Source organism: Dama dama, chromosome 19, assembly GCF_033118175.1.
Source record: "Dama dama isolate Ldn47 chromosome 19, ASM3311817v1, whole genome shotgun sequence".
Taxonomy (NCBI): Eukaryota; Metazoa; Chordata; class Mammalia; order Artiodactyla; family Cervidae; genus Dama; species Dama dama.
The window spans coordinates 60,846,338-60,865,236 of NC_083699.1; the positions used below are offsets into that span (position 1 = coordinate 60,846,338).

The 18,899-nt window shown below is 38.2% G+C and overlaps 1 protein-coding gene and 1 pseudogene across 1 annotated transcript; one reads left to right on the plus strand and one right to left on the minus strand.

Annotated features, from left to right (window-relative positions):
• Positions 1 to 870: 870 nt before the first annotated feature.
• LOC133074090 (cell surface glycoprotein CD200 receptor 1-like) overlaps positions 871 to 18,899 on the plus strand; it is a 39,093-nt pseudogene continuing 21,064 nt past the window's right edge.
• Positions 8,495 to 9,265, minus strand: LOC133073567 (elongation factor 1-beta-like). The gene has a single exon (XM_061167229.1). It carries the CDS (start codon positions 9,185 to 9,187, stop codon positions 8,510 to 8,512), a length of 678 nt encoding a protein of 225 aa, XP_061023212.1. The 5' UTR covers positions 9,188 to 9,265; the 3' UTR covers positions 8,495 to 8,509.

The following is an 18,899-nucleotide window of genomic DNA, read 5'->3' on the forward strand; positions in this document are numbered from 1 at the left end:
AACTTGTAGAAGCACCGTTCTGATATCTGCCTTTATCTTTACATATGCATGTCTTTGTCCCATTTTCCCCTCTTTGTAATAGCACCGGTCATTAGATTAGGACCGAACCTACTCCAGTAAGACCTCATCCTATTAATAATTACATGTGTGATGGCCCTATTCCCCGATGAGCTCACAATCTGAGATACTGGAGGTTATAACATCAACATATGAACTTTGAGGGGACACAATTCAACCCATAACAGGAAATATTTATTAAAGCCACACATATGTCTATCCTGTGACCCACTAATTTTATTCCTTGCTATATATCCAAGAATATAAATATATAAGCAGACCAAAAGATATGTACAAAAAAAACAAAAACAAAAACAAATGTTCATAGAAGCTTTGTTTATGTTAGTCCCAAACTGGACCAATCTAAATCCACAGAGAAATGAATGAATGAATTATGGCATATTCATAAAAAAATAGACATGGCATTAAAACATGAACTATGTAAAAAATTTCATTTGTATGAAGTTCAAAAACTAGCAAAATGGTAACAGAATTCAGAGTAGTGTTCATTTCTGAGGAAGGATATTGACAAAGACAGAGCATGAAGGAAACTTCTTAAATAATGGAAATGGCCTTATCTTGGTTTTGGTGTATACACGTATAAAAATTCATCATTCTGTAAACTTAAGATTTGTGCATTTTACCTATGTAATTTATACTTCCAAAAATGCCACCTTTTAAAAGAATTGCTGTGTAATTTATCTCATCACCTCAGTACCGTGGGAAAACCAATGAATAGTAAGCTTTGGTTTTTTTGCCTTATCACTTAGCAAAACTCACAGACATTTCCTGTCAGTTGTTAACCAGCCAAAAGCATATAGAACAGAGATAAAGATAAATTAAAATGGCAAGGAAAAATGATGCATCATACTGTTGAACTGAGAGTAAACAAAAGTGACCGAAAGATAGAGATCCTGACTGATTTATAGTGGATTTCTATTAAAGTAGAATACTAACCACCCCAAAGGCAGAAGTTTGGGAGGACTTCAACTGAGACATTTCTAGTCTCCTTCATTATCACAATGTCTGGTAAGTCTGATTCTATGACATTTTTAGCAAAAATTAAAGCTATCTTTCAGTAGTGATGAGGATGCTCTTGATCCATTTATAAGATGTTTTATGGTTTGCTCTAATAGTAATGATAGATTTGTGCATTATCTAGCAAACCTGCTGGTTTTACTTTATTCCAATGTTGCACTGACTAGTGAAGTCCAGAATAATATTGGAGACCCTCGAATGGAATAAAACTAAACTTCTATGTTTAGACAAATGTAGTATTTTTTCTCCATTTTTTTGTTTGTGTTTTTATTGAGTCAAATGAATTCTTAGTTTTCGGACGTTAATATTTACTGGTATGTAGCGTTTCCTGCTTTCATATTTCTAGCCCCAAGGCTAAAAAGGAAACCTTAAATTTCTATTTGGGGTTTTGCAGTTTTTAATAGAGGTAAGAAACTTGTGGGTACAATTTTCAGAAAATGAGGCTCAGGGAACATATGAACATATAAATGATAAATAATTAATCTTTATTTATCTTTCAACTTCTGACCAGAATTCTTTGTACAAATGGAATCTTACCCATAAGTGTAAACATGCGGAATAAATGAGTGAAGTGACGCTAATTAGAGCATACTTGGGTAGCCAGAAAAAAACTTTTGAATCCTATTTTTTCTTGCAATGATCCCAATGATATTTCACAATATTTTGAGAAACACTGGCTTCCATATTACATCTAGTCAAGGGAGAAAAGAGCCTGTTCTTTGGAGAAAGAAAGAAAGCAATCTAGGGCCAGTGAAAGCAGAAAGAAATTGGGAGTGGGGAGGAACATTTTGGATGAACTCAAAAGTCAGTAGCAGATTCTGACTCATGTAAAGGGCCAGAGAAATATTTAAGTGTGGCAGGAAATAGATGGTCAAAAACAAGGTAACTGTGCTTCTGTTCTAAGTTGCTTCAGTCATGTCCAACTCTTAGCGACCCTGTGAACTGTAGCCTGCCAGGCTTCTTTGTCCAAGGGATTGTCCAAGCAAGAATAATGGAGTGGTTTGCCATGCCCTCCTCCAGGGGATCTTCCTTACCCAGGGATCGAACCTGAGTCTCTTATGTTCTCTGCATTGCAGGCGGATTCTTTACCTCTGAGTCACCGGGAGGAGAGTTTTATTAAAACCTGTTAATGTAATTGACTCTATTACCTGTCCAAAGGAAGAAAATTGACTCTATTACCTGTCCAAAGGAAGAAAGCCTCATGTATTTGATAACGTTAAACATTCACTAATTATAAAAATGTGTGCGTGTTTTAGGATTTAATTTTTTAAGGGTAGTTTTATGTTAACAGCAATTAAGAGGAAGGTACAGAGATTTCCCAAATACCGCCTAACTCTTCACTTGCATAGCCTCTCACCCAATATCAACATGCCTCATCAGAGCACTATGTTAATTTCAACTGATGAACTTAGATCAATGCATATCTATCACCTGAAGTCCATAGTCTACATAAAGTTCACTTTTGTGCTTGTACTTTCCATGGATTTGATCAAGTGTATAATGTCATATCATTATAGCATCATACAAAGATTCAGTGCCCTAAAAATCTTCTGTGTTTTGCCTATTTCTCTCTCTCTTCCCCTCTGAATCTTGCTAATCATTGATCTCTTTAATGTCTCCATAGTTTACCTCTAAATAAAACCATGCAGTTGAAATTGTACAGTATGTAGCCATTTCATATTGGCTTATTTCACTTTAATATGTATTTAAGTTTCCTCAGTATCTTTTCTTGGCTTGATAGTTCATTTCTCTTCAGCACTAGATAATATTCCATTGTCTGGATGTACCAGTTCATTTAGCTGTTCACCTACTGAAAAGCACCTTGATTGCCTCAAGATGTTGGCATTTATGAATAAAGTTGCTATAAACATTTGTGTGCAGGTTTCTGTGTGGACATGAGTTGTTCAGCTCTATTGGGTAAATACCAAGCAGTACTATTGTGGATTTTATGATAAAATGATGTTTAGTTTTCTGAGAAACCACCAAACTGTCTTCCAAAGTTGCTGTACCATTTTGCATTCTTGTCAGCAGTCAATGAGTGTCCATGTTGTTTCACATTCTTGCCAACATTCAGAATTACTAATATACTCGACTTTGGCCATTCCTTGTATCAATGTTGTCATTCATTTCACTTATATATAAACAAACAATAACTCAACTGTATAACTGAAAAGAGTGTTCAGCTCAGTTCAGTCTCTCAGTCGTGTCTGACTGTTTGTGACCCCATGAATAGCAGCACGCCAGGCCTCCCTGTCCATCACCAACTCCCGGAGTTTACTCAAACTCATGTCCATCGAGTCGGTGATGCCATCCAGCCATCTCATCCTCTGTCGTCCTCTTCTCCTCCTGCTCCCAATCCCTCCCATCATCAGGGTCTTTTCCAATAAGTCAACTCTCTTCGCATGAGGTGGCCAAAGTACTGGAGTTTCAGCTTCAGCATCAGTCGCTCCACTGAACACCCAGGACTGATCTCCTTTAGGATGGACTGGTTGGATCTCCTTGCAGTCCAAGGGACTCTCAAGAGTCTTCTCCAACACCACAGTTCAAAAGCATCAATTTTTTGGCACTCAGCTTTCTTCATAGTCCAACTCTCACATCCATACATGACCACTGGAAAAACCATAGCCTTGACTAGATGAACCTTTGTTGACAAAGTAACGTCTCTGGTTTTTAATATGCTATCTAGGTTGGTCATAACTTTCCTTCCAAGGAGTAAGAGTCTATTAATTTCATGGCTGCAATCACCATCTGCAGTGATTTGGAGCCCCCCAAAATAAAGTCTGACACTGTTTCCACTGTTTCCTCATCTATTTGCCATGAAGTGATGGGACCAGATGCCATGATCTTAGTTTTCTGAATGTTGAGGTTTAAGCCAACTTTTTCAGTCTCCTCTTTAACTTTCATCAAGAGGCTTTTTAGTTCCTCTTCACTTTCTGCTATACAAACTGTGTTGCTATTATTATTTTGAATTATTATTATTTTCTATTAGATCAATTAAAAGTAAATAAAAGAGGTTTTTATTTTACCTTCAATTATTTATTCTCTAATACAGGTCTGAGTCTCTGACCTGTATTATTTCCTCTCTCTGAAGAACTTCTAATATTTCTCATATGGCAGGTCTACTGGCAATAACTTTCTCCAATTTTTATTTATATGAGAAAGTCTTTATTTCTTCTTTAATTTTGAAGGATAATTTCACAAGGTACAGAATTCTAGGCGGGAGAGGTTTTTCTCTATCAATATTTAAAATATTTTCACTCCACTCTCTTTCATTTGCACAGTTTCTGAGGAGAACAAAGATGAAATTCTTATCTTTGTTTCTCTGTAAGTAAGATGCTATGTTTCTCTGGCTTTCTTTAGGATGTTTTTCTTCATCTTTTATTTAGTTTGAATGTGATATGCCTGATATGATATGATATGCCTGATATGATATGAATATGAATCTGGTTGATATGCCCACTAGTAGTTGTTTGTTTGACATTTATCCTGCTTGGTGTTCTCCAAGTCTCCCTGAAATTTGGTTTGGTTTTGACATTAATTTGGGGGAAATTTCCAGTCATTGTTGTTTCAAATATTTCATCTTATCTCTTTTCGTTTCCTTTTCCGTTTTTTTCATCTTCTTTCCTTCTGAGTTTCCATTAATGTGTCGCAACTTTTGTATTTGTCCAACAGTCCTTAGACACTCTGTTCTATTTTTAAAAATCTTTCTTCTCTTTGCTATTCAATTTTTTAAAATTTCTTTTAATTTCTTTTTCATTTATTTTTATTAGTTGGAGGCTAATTATTTTACAATATTATAGTGGTTTTTGCCATACATTGACATGAATCAGCCATGGATTTACATGTGTTTCCCACCCCGAACCCCTCTCCCACCTCCCTCCCAATCCTATCCCTCTGGGTTATCCCAGTGCACCAGGCCCGAGCACTTGTCCCACGCATCCAACCTGGACTGGCGATCTGTTCACACTTGATAATATACATGTTTCGATGCTGTTCTCTCAGATCATTCCACCCTTGCCTTCGCCCATAGAGTCCAAAAGTCTGTTCTATACATCTGTGTCTCTTTTTCTGTCTTGCATATAGGGTTATTGCTACCATCTTTCTAAATTCCATATATATGTGATAGTATATTGTATTGGTGTTTATCTTTCTGACTTACTTCACTCTGTAAAATGGGCTCTAGTTTCATCCATCTCATTAGAACTGATTCAAATGTATTCATTTTAATGGCTGAGTAATATTCCATTGTGTATATGTACCACAGCTTTCTTATCCATTCGTCTGCTGATGGGCATCTAGGTTGTTTCCATGTCCTGGCTATTATAAACAGTGCTGCGATGAACATTGGGGTGCATGTGTCCCTTTCAGATCTGGTTTCCTTGGTGTATATGCCCAGCAGTGGGATTGCTGGGTCACATGGCAGTTCTATTTCCAGTTTTTTAAGGAATCTCCACACTGTTCTCCATAGTAGCTGTACTAGTTTCCATTCCCACCAACAGTGTAAGAGGGTTCTCTTTTCTCCACACCCTCTCCAGTATTTATTGCTTGTAGACTTTTGGATAGCAGCCATTCTGACTGGCGTGTAATGGTACCTCATTGTGGTTTTGATTTGCATTTCTCTGATAATGAGTGATGTTGAGCATCTTTTCATGTGTTTGTTAGCCATCTGTATGTCTTCTTTGGAGAAATGTCTGTTTAGACCTTTGGCCCATTTTTTGATTGGGTCATTTATTTTTCTGGAATGGAGCTGCAGGAGTTGCTTGTATATTTTTGAAGTTAATCCTTTGTCTGTTTCTTCATTTGCTATTATATTCTCCCATTCTGAAGACTGTCTTTTCACCTTGTTTATAGTTTCCTTTGTTGTGCAAAAGCTTTTAAGTTTCATTAGGTCCCATTTGTTTATTCTTGCTTTTATTTCCAATATTCTGGGAGGTGGGTCATAGAGGATCTTGCTGTGATTTATATCGGAGAGTGTTTTGTCTATGTTCTCTAGGAGTTTTATAGTTTCTGGTCTTACATTTAGATCTTTAATCCATTTTGAGTTTATTTTTGTGTATGGTGTTAGAAAGTGTTCTAGTTTCATTCTTTTACAAGTGGTTGATCAGTTTTCCCAGCACCACTTGTTAAAGAGGTTGTCTTTTCTCCATTGTATATTCTTGCCTCCTTTGTCGGAGGTAAGGTGTCCATAGGTGCATGGATTTATCTCAGGCTTTCTATTTTGTTCCATTGACCTATATTTCTGTCTTTGTGCCAGTACCATACTGTCTTGATGACTGTGGCTTTGTAGTAGAGTCTGAAGTCAGGCAGGTTGATTCCTCCAGTTCCATTCTTCTTTCTGAAGATTGCTTTCGCTATTCGAGGTTTTTTGTATTTCCATACAAATTGTGAAATTATCTTTTCTAGGTCTGTGAAGAATATCATTAGTAGCTTGATAGGGGTTGCAATGAATCTATAGATTGCTTTGGGTAGTATACTTATTTTCACAAAGTTGATTCTTCCAATCCGGGAACACGGAATATTTCTCCATCTATTTGTGTCCTCTGTGATTTCTTTCATTAGTGTTCTATAGTTTTCTATGTATAGGTCTTTTGTTTCTTTAGGTAGGTATACTCCTAAATATTTTATTCTTTTTGTTGCAATGGTGAATGGTATTGTTTCCTTAATTTCTCTTTCTGTTTTCTCAGTGTATAGGAATGCAAGGGATTTCTGTGTGTTAATTTTATATCCTGCAACTTTACTATATTCATTGATTAGCTCTAGTAATTTTCTGGAAGAGTCTTTAGGGTTTTCTATGTCATCTGCAAACAGTGAGAGTTTCACTTCTTCTTTTCCTATCTGGACTCCTTTTATTTCTTTTTCTGCTCTGATTGCTGTGGCCAACTCTTCCAAAACTATGTTGAATAGTAGTGGTGAGAGTGGGCACCCTTGTCTTGTTCCTGATTTTAGGGGAAATGCTTTCATTTTTTCACCATCGAGGATAATGTTTGCTGTGGGTTTGTCATCTATAACTTTTATTATGTTGAGGTATGTTCCTTCTATGCCTGCTTTCTGGAGAGTTTTTATCATAAATGGATGTTGAATTTTGTCAAAGGCTTTTTCTGCATCTATTGAGATAATCATGTGGTTTTTATCTTTCAATTTGTTAATGTGGTGTATTACATTGATTGATTTGCAGATATTAAAGAATCTTTGCATTCCTGGGGTAAAGCCCACTTGGTCATGATGTATGATCTTTTTAATATGTTGTTGGATTCTGTTTGCTAGAATTTTGTTAAGGATTTTTGCATCTATGTTCATCAGTGATATTGGCCTGTAGTTTTCTTTTTTTGTGGCATCTTTGTCTGGTTTTGGAATTAGGGTGATGGTGGCTTCATAGAATGAGTTTGGAAGTTTACCTTCTTCTGCAATTTTCTGGAAGAGTTTGAGTAAGATAAGTGTTAGCTCTTCTCTAAATTTTTGGTAGAATTCAGCTGTGAAACCATCTCGTCCTGGGCTTTGTTTGCTGGAAGATTTCTGATTACAGTTTTGATTTCCGTGCTTGTGATGGGTCTGTTAAGATCTTCTATTTCTTCCTGGTTCAGTTTTGGAAAGTTATACTTTTCTAAGAATCTGTCCATTTCTTCCAAGTTGTCCATTTTATTGGCATAGAGCTGCTGGTAGTAGTCTCTTATGATCCTTTGTATTTCACTCTTGTCTGTTGTGATCTCTCCATTTTCATTTCTAATTTTGTTGATTTGGTTCTTCTCCCTTTGTTTCTTAATGAGTCTGGCTAATGGTTTGTCAACTTTGTTTATCTTTTCAAAAAAACAGCTTTTAGCTTTGTTGATTTTTGCTATGGTCTCTTTTGTTTCTTTTGCATTTATTTCTGCCCTAATTTTTAGGATTTCTTTCCTTCTACTAACCCTGGGGTTCTTCATTTCTTCCTTCTCTAGTTGCTTTAGTGTAGAGTTAGGTTATTTATTTGACTTTTTTCTTGTTTCTTGAGGTAGGCCTCTATTGCTATGAACCTTCCCCTTAGCACTGCTTTTACAGTGTCCCATAGATTTTGGGTTGTTGTGTTTTCATTTTCATTAGTTTCTTTGCATATTTTGATTTCTTTTTTTTATTTCTTCTATGATTTGTTGGTTATTCAGAAGCATGTGATTTAGCCTCCATATGTTTGAGTTTTTAATAGTTTTTTTTTTTTTTTCCCCTGTAATTGAGATCTAATCTTACTGCATTGTGGTCAGAAAAGATGACTGGAATGATTTCAATTTTTTTTTAATTTCCAGAGGCTAGATTTATGGCCCAGGATGTGATCTATTCTGGAGAAGGTTCCATGTGCACTTGAGAAAAAGGTGAAATCGATTGTTTTTTTTTTTTTTTTTTTTTGTCTTTCAAACTTTTATTTAAGGGCACTGATCCATGATAGATGTTAGATCTTGTTGAATGCAGCCACATCCATAGACTGTACATACTCATCGAAAGCAGTGATCTGCTCCTCCAGCATGTCTGTCCCAACTTTGTCGTCTTCAACTACACACTGTATTTGAAGTTTTTTAATGCCATACCCAACTGGAACTAGTTTAGAAGAGCCCCAGACCAAGCCGTCTGCTTGAATGCTTCTGACACACTTCTCTAGTTTTGCCATATCGGTCTCATCATCCCAAGGTTTCATGTCTAATAAGATGGAAGACTTGGCGACAAGTGCTGGTTTTTTGGCTTTCTTTGACTCATACTGGGCAAGGCATTCTTCTCTTAGCCTCTTGGCTTCTTCACTTTCCTCCTCATCATCAGATCCAAAGAGATCAATGTCATCATCATCTTTACTATCTGTAGCTCCACTTTCTGTGGTGTCTTCCACATTAGCAGGGCCATACTTGCCCAAAGCTTTCTTCACTCCTGGCAGGCTGGCCTTTTCCTTCTCGTAAGATTTGATGTGATTATACCAACGGAGGGCATGACACAAGTCGGCAGGTGGTGGGCCGGAGACGGCTTCAAATACTGCCACATCTGCTTGTGATGGCACATACCCCTCTATGTAACTCTTGTCCGCCAAGTAGTCGTTGAGCACCTGGAGGCCAGAGGGGCTTTTCAAGTCTCCAAAACCCATGGCGACGGCTAATCTAGAACTGGGAGGCAGTCAAGAAAAAGAGGCGCGCAACCGGTAAGCGCCCAGCGCAAAGAGGAAAAAAGGCTCGATTGTTTTGGGGTTAAATGTTCTATAGATATCGGTTAGGTCTCGCTGGTCCATTGCGTCATTTAAAGTTTGTGTTTCCTTCTTAATTTTCTGTTTAGTTGATCTATCCATAGATGGGGATATTAAAGTCTCCCACTATTATTGTGTTATTGTTAATTTCCCCTTTCATACTCGTTAGTGTTTGCCTTACATATTGTGGTGCTCCTATGTTGGGTGCATATATATTTATAATTGTTATATCTTCTTCTTGTATTGATCCTTTGATCATTAGGTAGTGTCCTTCTTTGTCTCTTTTCACAGCCTTTATTTGAAAGTCTATTTTATCTGATATGAGTATTGCAACTCCTGCTTTCTTTTGGTCTCCGTTTGCATGAAATATTTTTTTCCAGCCCTTCACTTTCAGTCTGTATGTGTCCTTTGTTTTGAGGTCGATCTCGTGTAGACAGCATATATAGGGGTCTTGTTTTGTATCCATTCAACCAGTCTTTGTCTTTTGGTTGGGGCATTCAAGCCACTTACATTTAAGTTAATTATTGATAGGTATGGTCTCGTTGCCATTTACTTAGTTGTTTTCGGTTCACGTTTATACAACCTTACTATGTTTCCTGTATAGAGAAGATCCTTTAGCATTTGTTGAAGAGCTGGTTTGGTGGTGCTGAATTCTCTCAGCTTTTGCTTGTCTGTAAATTCTCCTTCATATCTGAATGAGATCCTTGCTGGGTACAGTAATCTGGGTTGTAGGTTATTCTCTTTCATTACTTTAAGTATGTCCTGCCATTCCCTTCTGGCCTGAAGAGTTTCTATTGATAGATCAGCTGTTATCCTTATGGGAATCCCCTTGTGTGTTATTTGTTGTTTCTCCCTTGTTGCTTTTAATATTTGTTCTTTGTGTTTGATCTTTGTTAATTTGATTAATATGTGTCTTGGGGTGTTTTGCTTTGAGTTTATCCTGTTTGGGACTCTCTGGGTTTCTTGGACCTGTGTGACTATTTCCTTCCCCATTTTGGGAAACTTTTCAGCTATTATCTCCTCGAGTATTTTCTCATGGCCTTTCTTTTTGTCTTCTTCTTCTGGGACTCCTATGATTCGAATGTTGGGGACTTTCACATTGTCCCAGATGTCCCTGAGGTTGTCCTCATTTCTTTTGATTCTTTTTTCTTTTTTCCTCTCTGCTTCATTTATTTCCACCGTTTTATCTTCTACCTCACTTATCCTATCTTCTGCCTCCATTATTCTACTTTTGGTTCCCTCCAGAGTGTTTTTGATCTTATTTATTGCATTATTCATTTTTAATTGACTCTTTTTTTATTTCTTCCAGGTCCTTGTTAAATATTTCTTGCATCTTCTCAATCCTTGTCTCCAGGCTATTTATCTGTAACTCCATTTTGTTTTCAAGATTTTGTATCATTTTTATTATCATTATTCTAAATTCTTTTTCAGGTAGATTCCCTATCTCCTCTTCTGTTGTTTGGCTTGGTGGGCATTTTTCATGTTCCTTTACCTGCTGGTTATTTCTATGCCTTTTCTTCTTCTTTTTTTTTTTTTTTTTATATTTAACCTAGCATATTTATTTATTTATTTATTTTTATTTATTTTTTTTTTTATTAGTTGGAGGCTAATTACTTCACAACATTTCAGTGGGTTTTGTCATACATTGATATGAATCAGCCATAGATTTACACGTATTCCCCAATCCCGATCCCCCCTCCCACCTCCCTCTCCACCCGATTCCTCTGGGTCTTCCCAGTGCACCAGGCCCAAGCACTTGTCTCATGCATCCCACCTGGGCTGGTGATCTGTTTCACCATAGATAGTATACATGCTGTTCTTTTGAAACATCCCACCCTCACATTCTCCCACAGAGTTCAAAAGTCTGTTCTGTATTTCTGTGCCTCTTTTTCTGTTTTGCATATAGGGTTATCGTTACCACCTTTCTAAATTCCATATATATGTGTTAGTATACTGTAATGGTCTTTATCTTTCTGGCTTACTTCACTCTGTATAAGGGGCTCCATCTTCATCCATCTCATTAGGACTGGTTCAAATGAACTCTTTTTAACGGCTGAGTAATATTCCATGGTGTATATGTACCACAGCTTCCTTATCCATTCATCTGCTGATGGGCATCTAGGTTGCTTCCATGTCCTGGCTATTATAAACAGTGCTGCGATGAACATTGGGGTGCACGTGTCTCTTTCAGATCTGGTTTCCTCAGTGAGTATGCCCAGAAGTGGGATTGCTGGGTCATATGGCAGTTCTATTTCCAGTTTTTTAAGAAATCTCCACACTGTTTTCCATAGCGGCTGTACTAGTTTGCATTCCCACCAACAGTGTAAGAGGGTTCCCTTTTCTCCACACCCTCTCCAGCATTTATTGCTTGTAGACTTTTGGATAGCAGCCATCCTGACTGGAGTGTAATGGTACCTCATTGTGGTTTTGATTTGCATTTCTCTAATAATGAGTGATGTTGAGCATCTTTTCATGTGTTTGTTAGCCATCTGTATGCCTTCTTTGGAGAAATGTCTGTTTAGTTCTTTGGCCCATTTTTGATTGGGTCATTTATTTTTCTGGAATTGAGCTTCAAGAGTTGCTTGTATATTTTTGAGATTAATCCTTTGTCTGTTTCTTCATTTGCTATTATTTTCTCCCAATCTGAGGGCTGTCTTTTCACCTTACTTATAGTTTCCTTTGTAGTGCAAAAGTTTTTAAGTTTCATTAGGTCCCATTTGTTTAGTTTTGCTTTTATTTCCAATATTCTGGGAGGTGGGTCATAGAGGATCTTGCTGTGATTTATGTCGGAGAGTGTTTTGCCTATGTTCTCCTCTAGGAGTTTTATAGTTTCTGGTCTTACATTTAGATCTTTAATCCATTTTGAGTTTATTTTTGTGTATGGTGTTAGAAAGTGTTCTAGTTTCATTCTTTTACAAGTGGTTGACCAGCTTTCCCAGCACCACTTGTTAAAGAGGTTGTCTTTTTTCCATTGTATATCCTTGCCTCCTTTGTCAAAGATAAGGTGTCCATAGGTTCGTGGATTTATCTCTGGGCTTTCTATTCTGTTCCATTGATCTATATTTCTGTCTTTGTGCCAGTACCATACTGTCTTGATGACTGTGGCTTTGTAGTAGAGTCTGAAGTCAGGCAGGTTGATTCCTCCAGTTCCATTCTTCTTTCTCAAGATTACTTTGGCTATTCGAGGTTTTTTGTATTTCCATACAAATTGTGAAATTATTTGTTCTAGTTCTGTGAAAAATACCGTTTGTAGCTTGATAGGGATTGCATTGAATCTATACATTGCTTTGAGTAGAATAACCATTTTGACAATATTGATTTTTCCAATCCATGAACACGGTATGTTTCTCCATCTGTTTGTGTCCTCTTTGATTTCTTTCATCAGTGTTTTATAGTTTTCTATGTATAGGTCTTTTGTTTCTTTAGGTAGATATACTCCTAAGACAAAATTCAACACTCATTTATGATTAAAACTCTCCAAAGAGCAGGAATAGAAGGAACATACCTCAACATAATAAAAGCTATATATGACAAACCCACAGCAAGGATCACCCTCAATGGTGAAAAATTGAAAGCATTTCCCCTGAAATCAGGAACAAGACAAAGGTGCCCACTCTCACCACTACTATTCAACATAGTGTTGGAAGTTTTGGCCACAGCAATCAGAGCAGAAAAAGAAGTAAAAGGAATCCAGATAGGAAAAGAAGTGAAACTCTCACTGTTTGCAGATGACATGATCCTCTACATAGAAGACCCTAAAGACTCTACCAGAAAATTACTAGAGCTAATCAATGAATATAGTAAAGTTGCAGGATATAAAATTAACACACAGAAATCCCTTGCATTCCTATATACTAACAATGAAAAAACAGAAAGAGAAATTAAGGAAACAATACCATTCACCATTGCAACAAAAAGAATTTCTATGCCTTTTCATCTTGTTTGGATTGCTGTGTTTGGGGTGGCCTTTCTGTATTCTGATGGTCTGTGGTTCCTTTTTATTGTGGAGGTTCTCCTAGTGGGTGGGGTTGGACGATTGGCTTGTCAAGGTTTCCTGGTTAGGGAAGCTTGCGTCAGTGTTCTGGTGTGTGGAGCTGGATTTCTTCTCTCTGGAGTGCAATGGAGTGTTCAGTAGTGAGCTTTGAGATGGGTCTCTGTGTTTGGTGTGACTTTGGGCAGCCTGTATGTTGACGCTCAGGGCTATGTTCCTGTGTTGCTGGAGAATTTGTGTGGTATGTCTTGCTCTGGAACTTATTGGCTCTTGGGTGGTGGTTGGTTTCAGTGTAGGTATGGAGGCTTTTGGATGATCACTTACTACTTAATGTTCCCTGTAGTCAGGAGTTCTCTGGTATTCTCAGGTTTTGGGCTTAAGTCTCCTGCCTCTGGATTTCAGTCTTATTCTTCCAGTAGCCTTGAGACTTCTCCTACTATACAGCACTGATAATAAAACTTCTAGGTTAATGGTGAAAAGATTCTGCACAGTGAGGGACACCCAGAGAGTTTCACAGAGTTATATGAGGAAGAGGAGAGGGAGGAAAGAGATATAGATGAGCAGAAGGAGAAAAAGGGGGATTCAAGAGGAGAGAAACAGATCTACGCAGTACTCTGTTTCCTAAGTGTTCTCAGTACCCAGAACACCCACAGAGATTCACAGAATTGGATTGAGAAGAGATGGGGGAGGGAGGAAATAGAGGTCATCTGGGACAGAAAAAGGAGGGTCAAAAGGGGGAGAGAGTAATCATCACACTCCTGAATAAAAATTGGTACTGAATATTGGATTCTTAAAAGTCCAAAATTGATATCACATACTGAAAAACAAAGATTAAAAATCTAGAGTAAAGGTTAGACTCTTAAAAATACAATATTAAAAACAAAAACACAGAAAAAATTTAAGAAATATATATGAAGTTTGCTTTTAAAAATAGGGTCTTTTTTTTTGGCAAGCTTATAGTGGGTTGTGAAAATGAAAATTAAGGAGTAATAGAGGACTTGAAAAAAAATAAAAGAAAAAATAAAAATAAAAAGAAGAAAAAAAATTTTTTTAATTAAAAAAAAAAAAGTAAAATATATCTAGGAATTTCTCTGGGGCTGTTGCAGGCAGTGTGGGTTCAGTTCAGTTTCAGATAGCTCCTTGTTCCAGCTTACACTTCTCAATATCTATAGGCCCCTTCCAGTGTAGTCAGTGTTAACTACAGAGAATTTAATCTGTTGCACCTGTCACTTCTAAAGCGGTTCCCTTTGTTTGTTTGGCTTGTTTTCAGGTCTCTTCAGTGTCTAATTTCTGCCCTGACACAAGTGGGCAGAGGTGGTGTTTAGGTTCGCTTGTTCACTCGTGCTGTGGGGAGGGAGGAGCACTGCAGACAAATATCACTGGCGTGTGTGGGGAGCACTTGCAGTGTTCCGGCCACACTGGGTTTGCCCCCGCTCACGGTGTGTGTGCGTTCCCTGTCTATACTGCTCAGGGTCCAGGCTGCTCTCCAGGGAGCGGGCCCTGAGTTGCATGCACTTTCCAGGCCTAAGCCACTCAGGTTCCAGTTTTCGGGTACTCCACAAAAGCCCAGACTCAGTTGAGCCTGCGTTTTGTGCCTTCCCTGGCCCTAGCAACTCAGGCATCCAGAAGCTAGACGAGCACCCTCTCCCCCGGTGCAGCACGCCTTATCCCCTCCGTGGTCCCAGCCTTAGTTTCCGCGCGCGCCGGGTCGGGTGCGCCTTGTGTCTCTTCTGGGGAGCTGGACTCTAGCTGCGACCCTCCCGGTGGATGTCAACCATCCAGAATCTCAGGGAGTCTTTGGTTAGAAACTGGAAACCTGTTTGCAGTTTGGTAGGGGATGCTGCCTCCTGCCTCCAGCAGGTTATGGGCTGGTCCGCAGCCCACTAGCTCTTCTCTGGAATTGCTCAGTCCTTCCTTTGTTCTGCGAACAGGCTGGCAGTATCTCGGTTTGGGCTTTTTTGTTTGTTTGTTTGTTTTTTAAGCCTTAGTTCATTTATCTATAAATTGCATATATGGATCTCTAGGTTTGGGCTTTTTGCAGGTAAATTTTCTCTCTCTCTTTTGCTATCCCACAGTTTAAGTTGCTATCTCACTTTAGCTCCCTCTGATTGCCCTCAGGGCATTCAGGCCTGGTCTTTACCCTAAGCAATGCCGCCCGCTCCTCTCTGTTCAGCCCCCACTTGCTGGTGGCAGATGTGCACGTGTGGGGTGCTATTCTGCTGGGAGTTGCTTTTAGGCATGTAATCTGTGGGTTTTGTTTATTTTTCCTCCTGGTTAGGTTGCCCTCCGAGATTCAAAAACTTCCCCCAGACCTGCCAGTGAGAGGGTTTCCTGATGTTTGGAAACTTCCTCTATTAAGACTCCCTTCCAGGGACAGGTCTCCATCCCTAACTCTTTTGTCTCTTTTTTAATCTTTTATATTTTGTCCTACCTCCTTTTGAAGACAATGGGTTGCTTTTCTGGGCGCCTGATGTCCTCTGCTAGCGATCGGAAGTTGTTTTGTGGTGTTTGCTCAGCGTTCAAATGTTCTTTTGATGAATTTGTAGGGGAGAAAGTGGTCTCCCCATCCTATTCCTCCGCCATCTTAGCTCCTCCTCTTCTCTTTGCTATTCAATTTTTGAAAGTTCTACTGATATGTCATCTAAACCAGAGACTCTTTCCCCAGTATTAATTATTAATAAGCTATTAATCAGCTAATCAAGGGTGTTTTTCATTTCTGTTCCAGTTTTTTTTTTTGATCCCTAGTATTTCTTTATGGTCCTTTCTTAGAGTTTCTAGCTCTCTGTTTACGTTGTTCATTTGCTCTTGTATGTTGTCTGCTTATCCATTAAAGCCCTTAGCATATTAATCATGTTGTTGTTGTTCAGTTCTGTCTGACTCTTCGCCACCCCACGGACTGCAGCACACCAGGCTTCCCTGTTCTTCACCATCTCCTGGAGTTTGCTCAAACTCAAGTCCATTGAGTTGGTGATGCCATCCAACCATCTTGTCCTCTGTCATCCCCTTCTCTTGCCTTCAATCTTTCCCAGCATCAGGATCTTTTCTAATGAATCGGATCTTCGCATCAGGTGGCCAAAGTATTGGAGCTTCTGTATCAGTCCTTCCAATGAATATTCAGGGTTGATTTCTTTTAGGATTGACTGGTTGGATTTCCTTTCAGTCCAAGGGACTCTCAAGAGTCTTCTCCAGCACCACTGTTTGAAGGCATCAGTTCTTTGGTTCTCAGCCTTTTTTTATTGTCCAGCTCTCACATCTATATATGATTATTGGAAAAGCCATAGCTTTGACTATAGGGACCTTTGTTGACAAAGTAATGCTTCTGTTGTTTAATGCTGCTGCCTAGGTTTGTCATAGCTTTTCTTCCAAGGAGTAAGCGTCTTTTAATTTCATGTCTGCAATCACCATCTACAGTGATTTTGGAGCCTATGAAAATAAAGTCTGTCATTCTTTCCATTGTTTCCCCATCTATTTGCCATGAAGTGATGGGACAGGATGCCATGATCTTCGTTGTGTGAATGTTGATTTTTCAAGCCAGCTTTTTCACTCTCTTCTTTCACCTTCATCAGGATGCTCTTTAATTCCTCTTCACTTACATTAGGGTGGTGTCATTTGCATATCTGAGATTATTGATATTTCTCCCTGAAATCTTGATTACAACTGTGCTTTATCCAGCTCAGCATTTCCCATGATGCAATCTGTACGAGTTAAATAAATAGGGTGACAATATACAGCCTTGACGTACTCCTTTCCCAGTTTTGAACCAGTCCATTGTTCCATGTCTGGTTCTAACTGTTGTTTTTTAACCCGCATACAGGTTTCTCAGGAGGCAGGTAGGGTGGCCTGATACTTCCATCTCTTTAAGAATTTTCCAGTTTGTTGTGATCCACACAGTCAAAGGCTTTGACATAGTCAATAAAGTAGAAGTAGATGCTTTTCTGGAATTCCCTTGCTTTTTCTAATAATTGTTTAAACTCCAAGTCTGATAATTCCAATATATCTGCCATGTCTGGTTCTGATAATTGCTCTGTCTCTTCAAACTGTGTTGAAGAGTGTGTCTTGTAACTTTTTCTTGATACCCAGATGCGATGTACTGGTAAAAAGAACTGTTGTAAATAGACCTTCAGTAATGTGGTGATAAAATGGAGTAGGAGGAAGCATTTTAGAGTCCTACAATTAGGTGTCTGTCTTTTAATGAGCCAGTGTCTCTGAACTGTGAACTTTACAAATGCTTCTCAGTTTTTGTTCCCACAACTCAGATTGACCAGGATGAATGAAGTAGGATATTTCCTTTCTCAAATAAGTTAGACTCTGATTAAACCCCAGCAGGGGAGGCTCTAGTTAAGTGGTTTCTCTTGAAATAAGACTTTGTTAAGGTCAGTGTGCCCTGATGCATTTAAAATAATTCCTTTCCCCCTCTCCCTGCCAGCAGCAGGATGGGATTTTCCCCAGTATATACTGGGGGTAATTGTGAGAATCTGGTTGATTTCCTGAAGGTAAAACTCACAAGAAATGTGAAGGTCCCTCTATGACTGTGTCCCTCTTGAGTTTTTAACTCAGATTTGTCGAGGTTGAGCCTCCAGAAACTCAATTACAGTTCTGGTTTTCCTATTCTGTCATGGGTTCTCTTGAAGTTTCTGAGTTTCTGCTTTGGTAAGTTGTGATTCTCAGTATCTCCCTGCTGGTATCTCCAATTTGGAGAGGAGTAGTTTGCCATGTATCCTTATTTTACTTATGGATATAAATGCCATTGTTGATTTTTCATTTTGTTCAGATTTTGGCTTGTCATAAAGATGCAGTGGTGACCTCCAAGCTCCTTACACTGGAAGAAGTTAAAAACTGAATAGTATTTAAATATTTGCCCATTGGTTTGTTGAGAAATTTTCATTCTTTATTTGTGACTTTTCTTCTGTTATATAAACCTCAAGTTTATAATTAAAGCCAGTAGAAAATTAGGATCACTTACTATTCTACAATTTACCTTTAAGCTGATTTGATAAAAATATACATATTTCACAGATATTACATAAAAAGAAATTATTCTATCAGTCATTATCATAAATGTCAAGATTACTTATTCCTTGAAAAGAAATATTTTGCCAGGTTTCTTGTTTTTGCCCCTTCCTTGAGAGTGATATTTATTAACTAAATGAGAAAAAAAAAAAAAAAAAAAACATTGAGATGATGAGAATCAACAGGATTCAGAGCACAAATGAAGGAACTGGATTTTGGTAGTGAAGACACATTTAAAACCATTTAAATAACTATAACTGAACTATACTACAACCATCCACAATTAAGCTGGATGGCCACTGTGGATGTGCTTTTGGACACATTTCTGCATCATTGAGAATTTGAACTTTTCTGAACTGGATCAAGCTCAAGGACACCACCAGCTATTTTCAAACAATATCTGCTAGTAATTGCTAGCTGCATCCTTGTTGTTTCAAAGTTCCCCACTCCATTCACAACCATGTAATCTTTTCGAACACCAACCAATCCTTGTTTAACAAATACACCTTGTTAACAAATGCCCTTACTTCTTTGGCAGTTTCAATCCTAATTCTTGACAAACAATTCATGTAACTTGCATTTTTTTGCCTTTATGAGCTTTTCCCATTTTGTAGT

Bases quoted from the DNA above. Each gene is read 5' to 3' on its own strand.
- LOC133073567 (XM_061167229.1), bottom strand. From the start codon at position 9,187: ATGGGTTTTGGAGACTTGAAAAGCCCCTCTGGCCTCCAGGTGCTCAAC.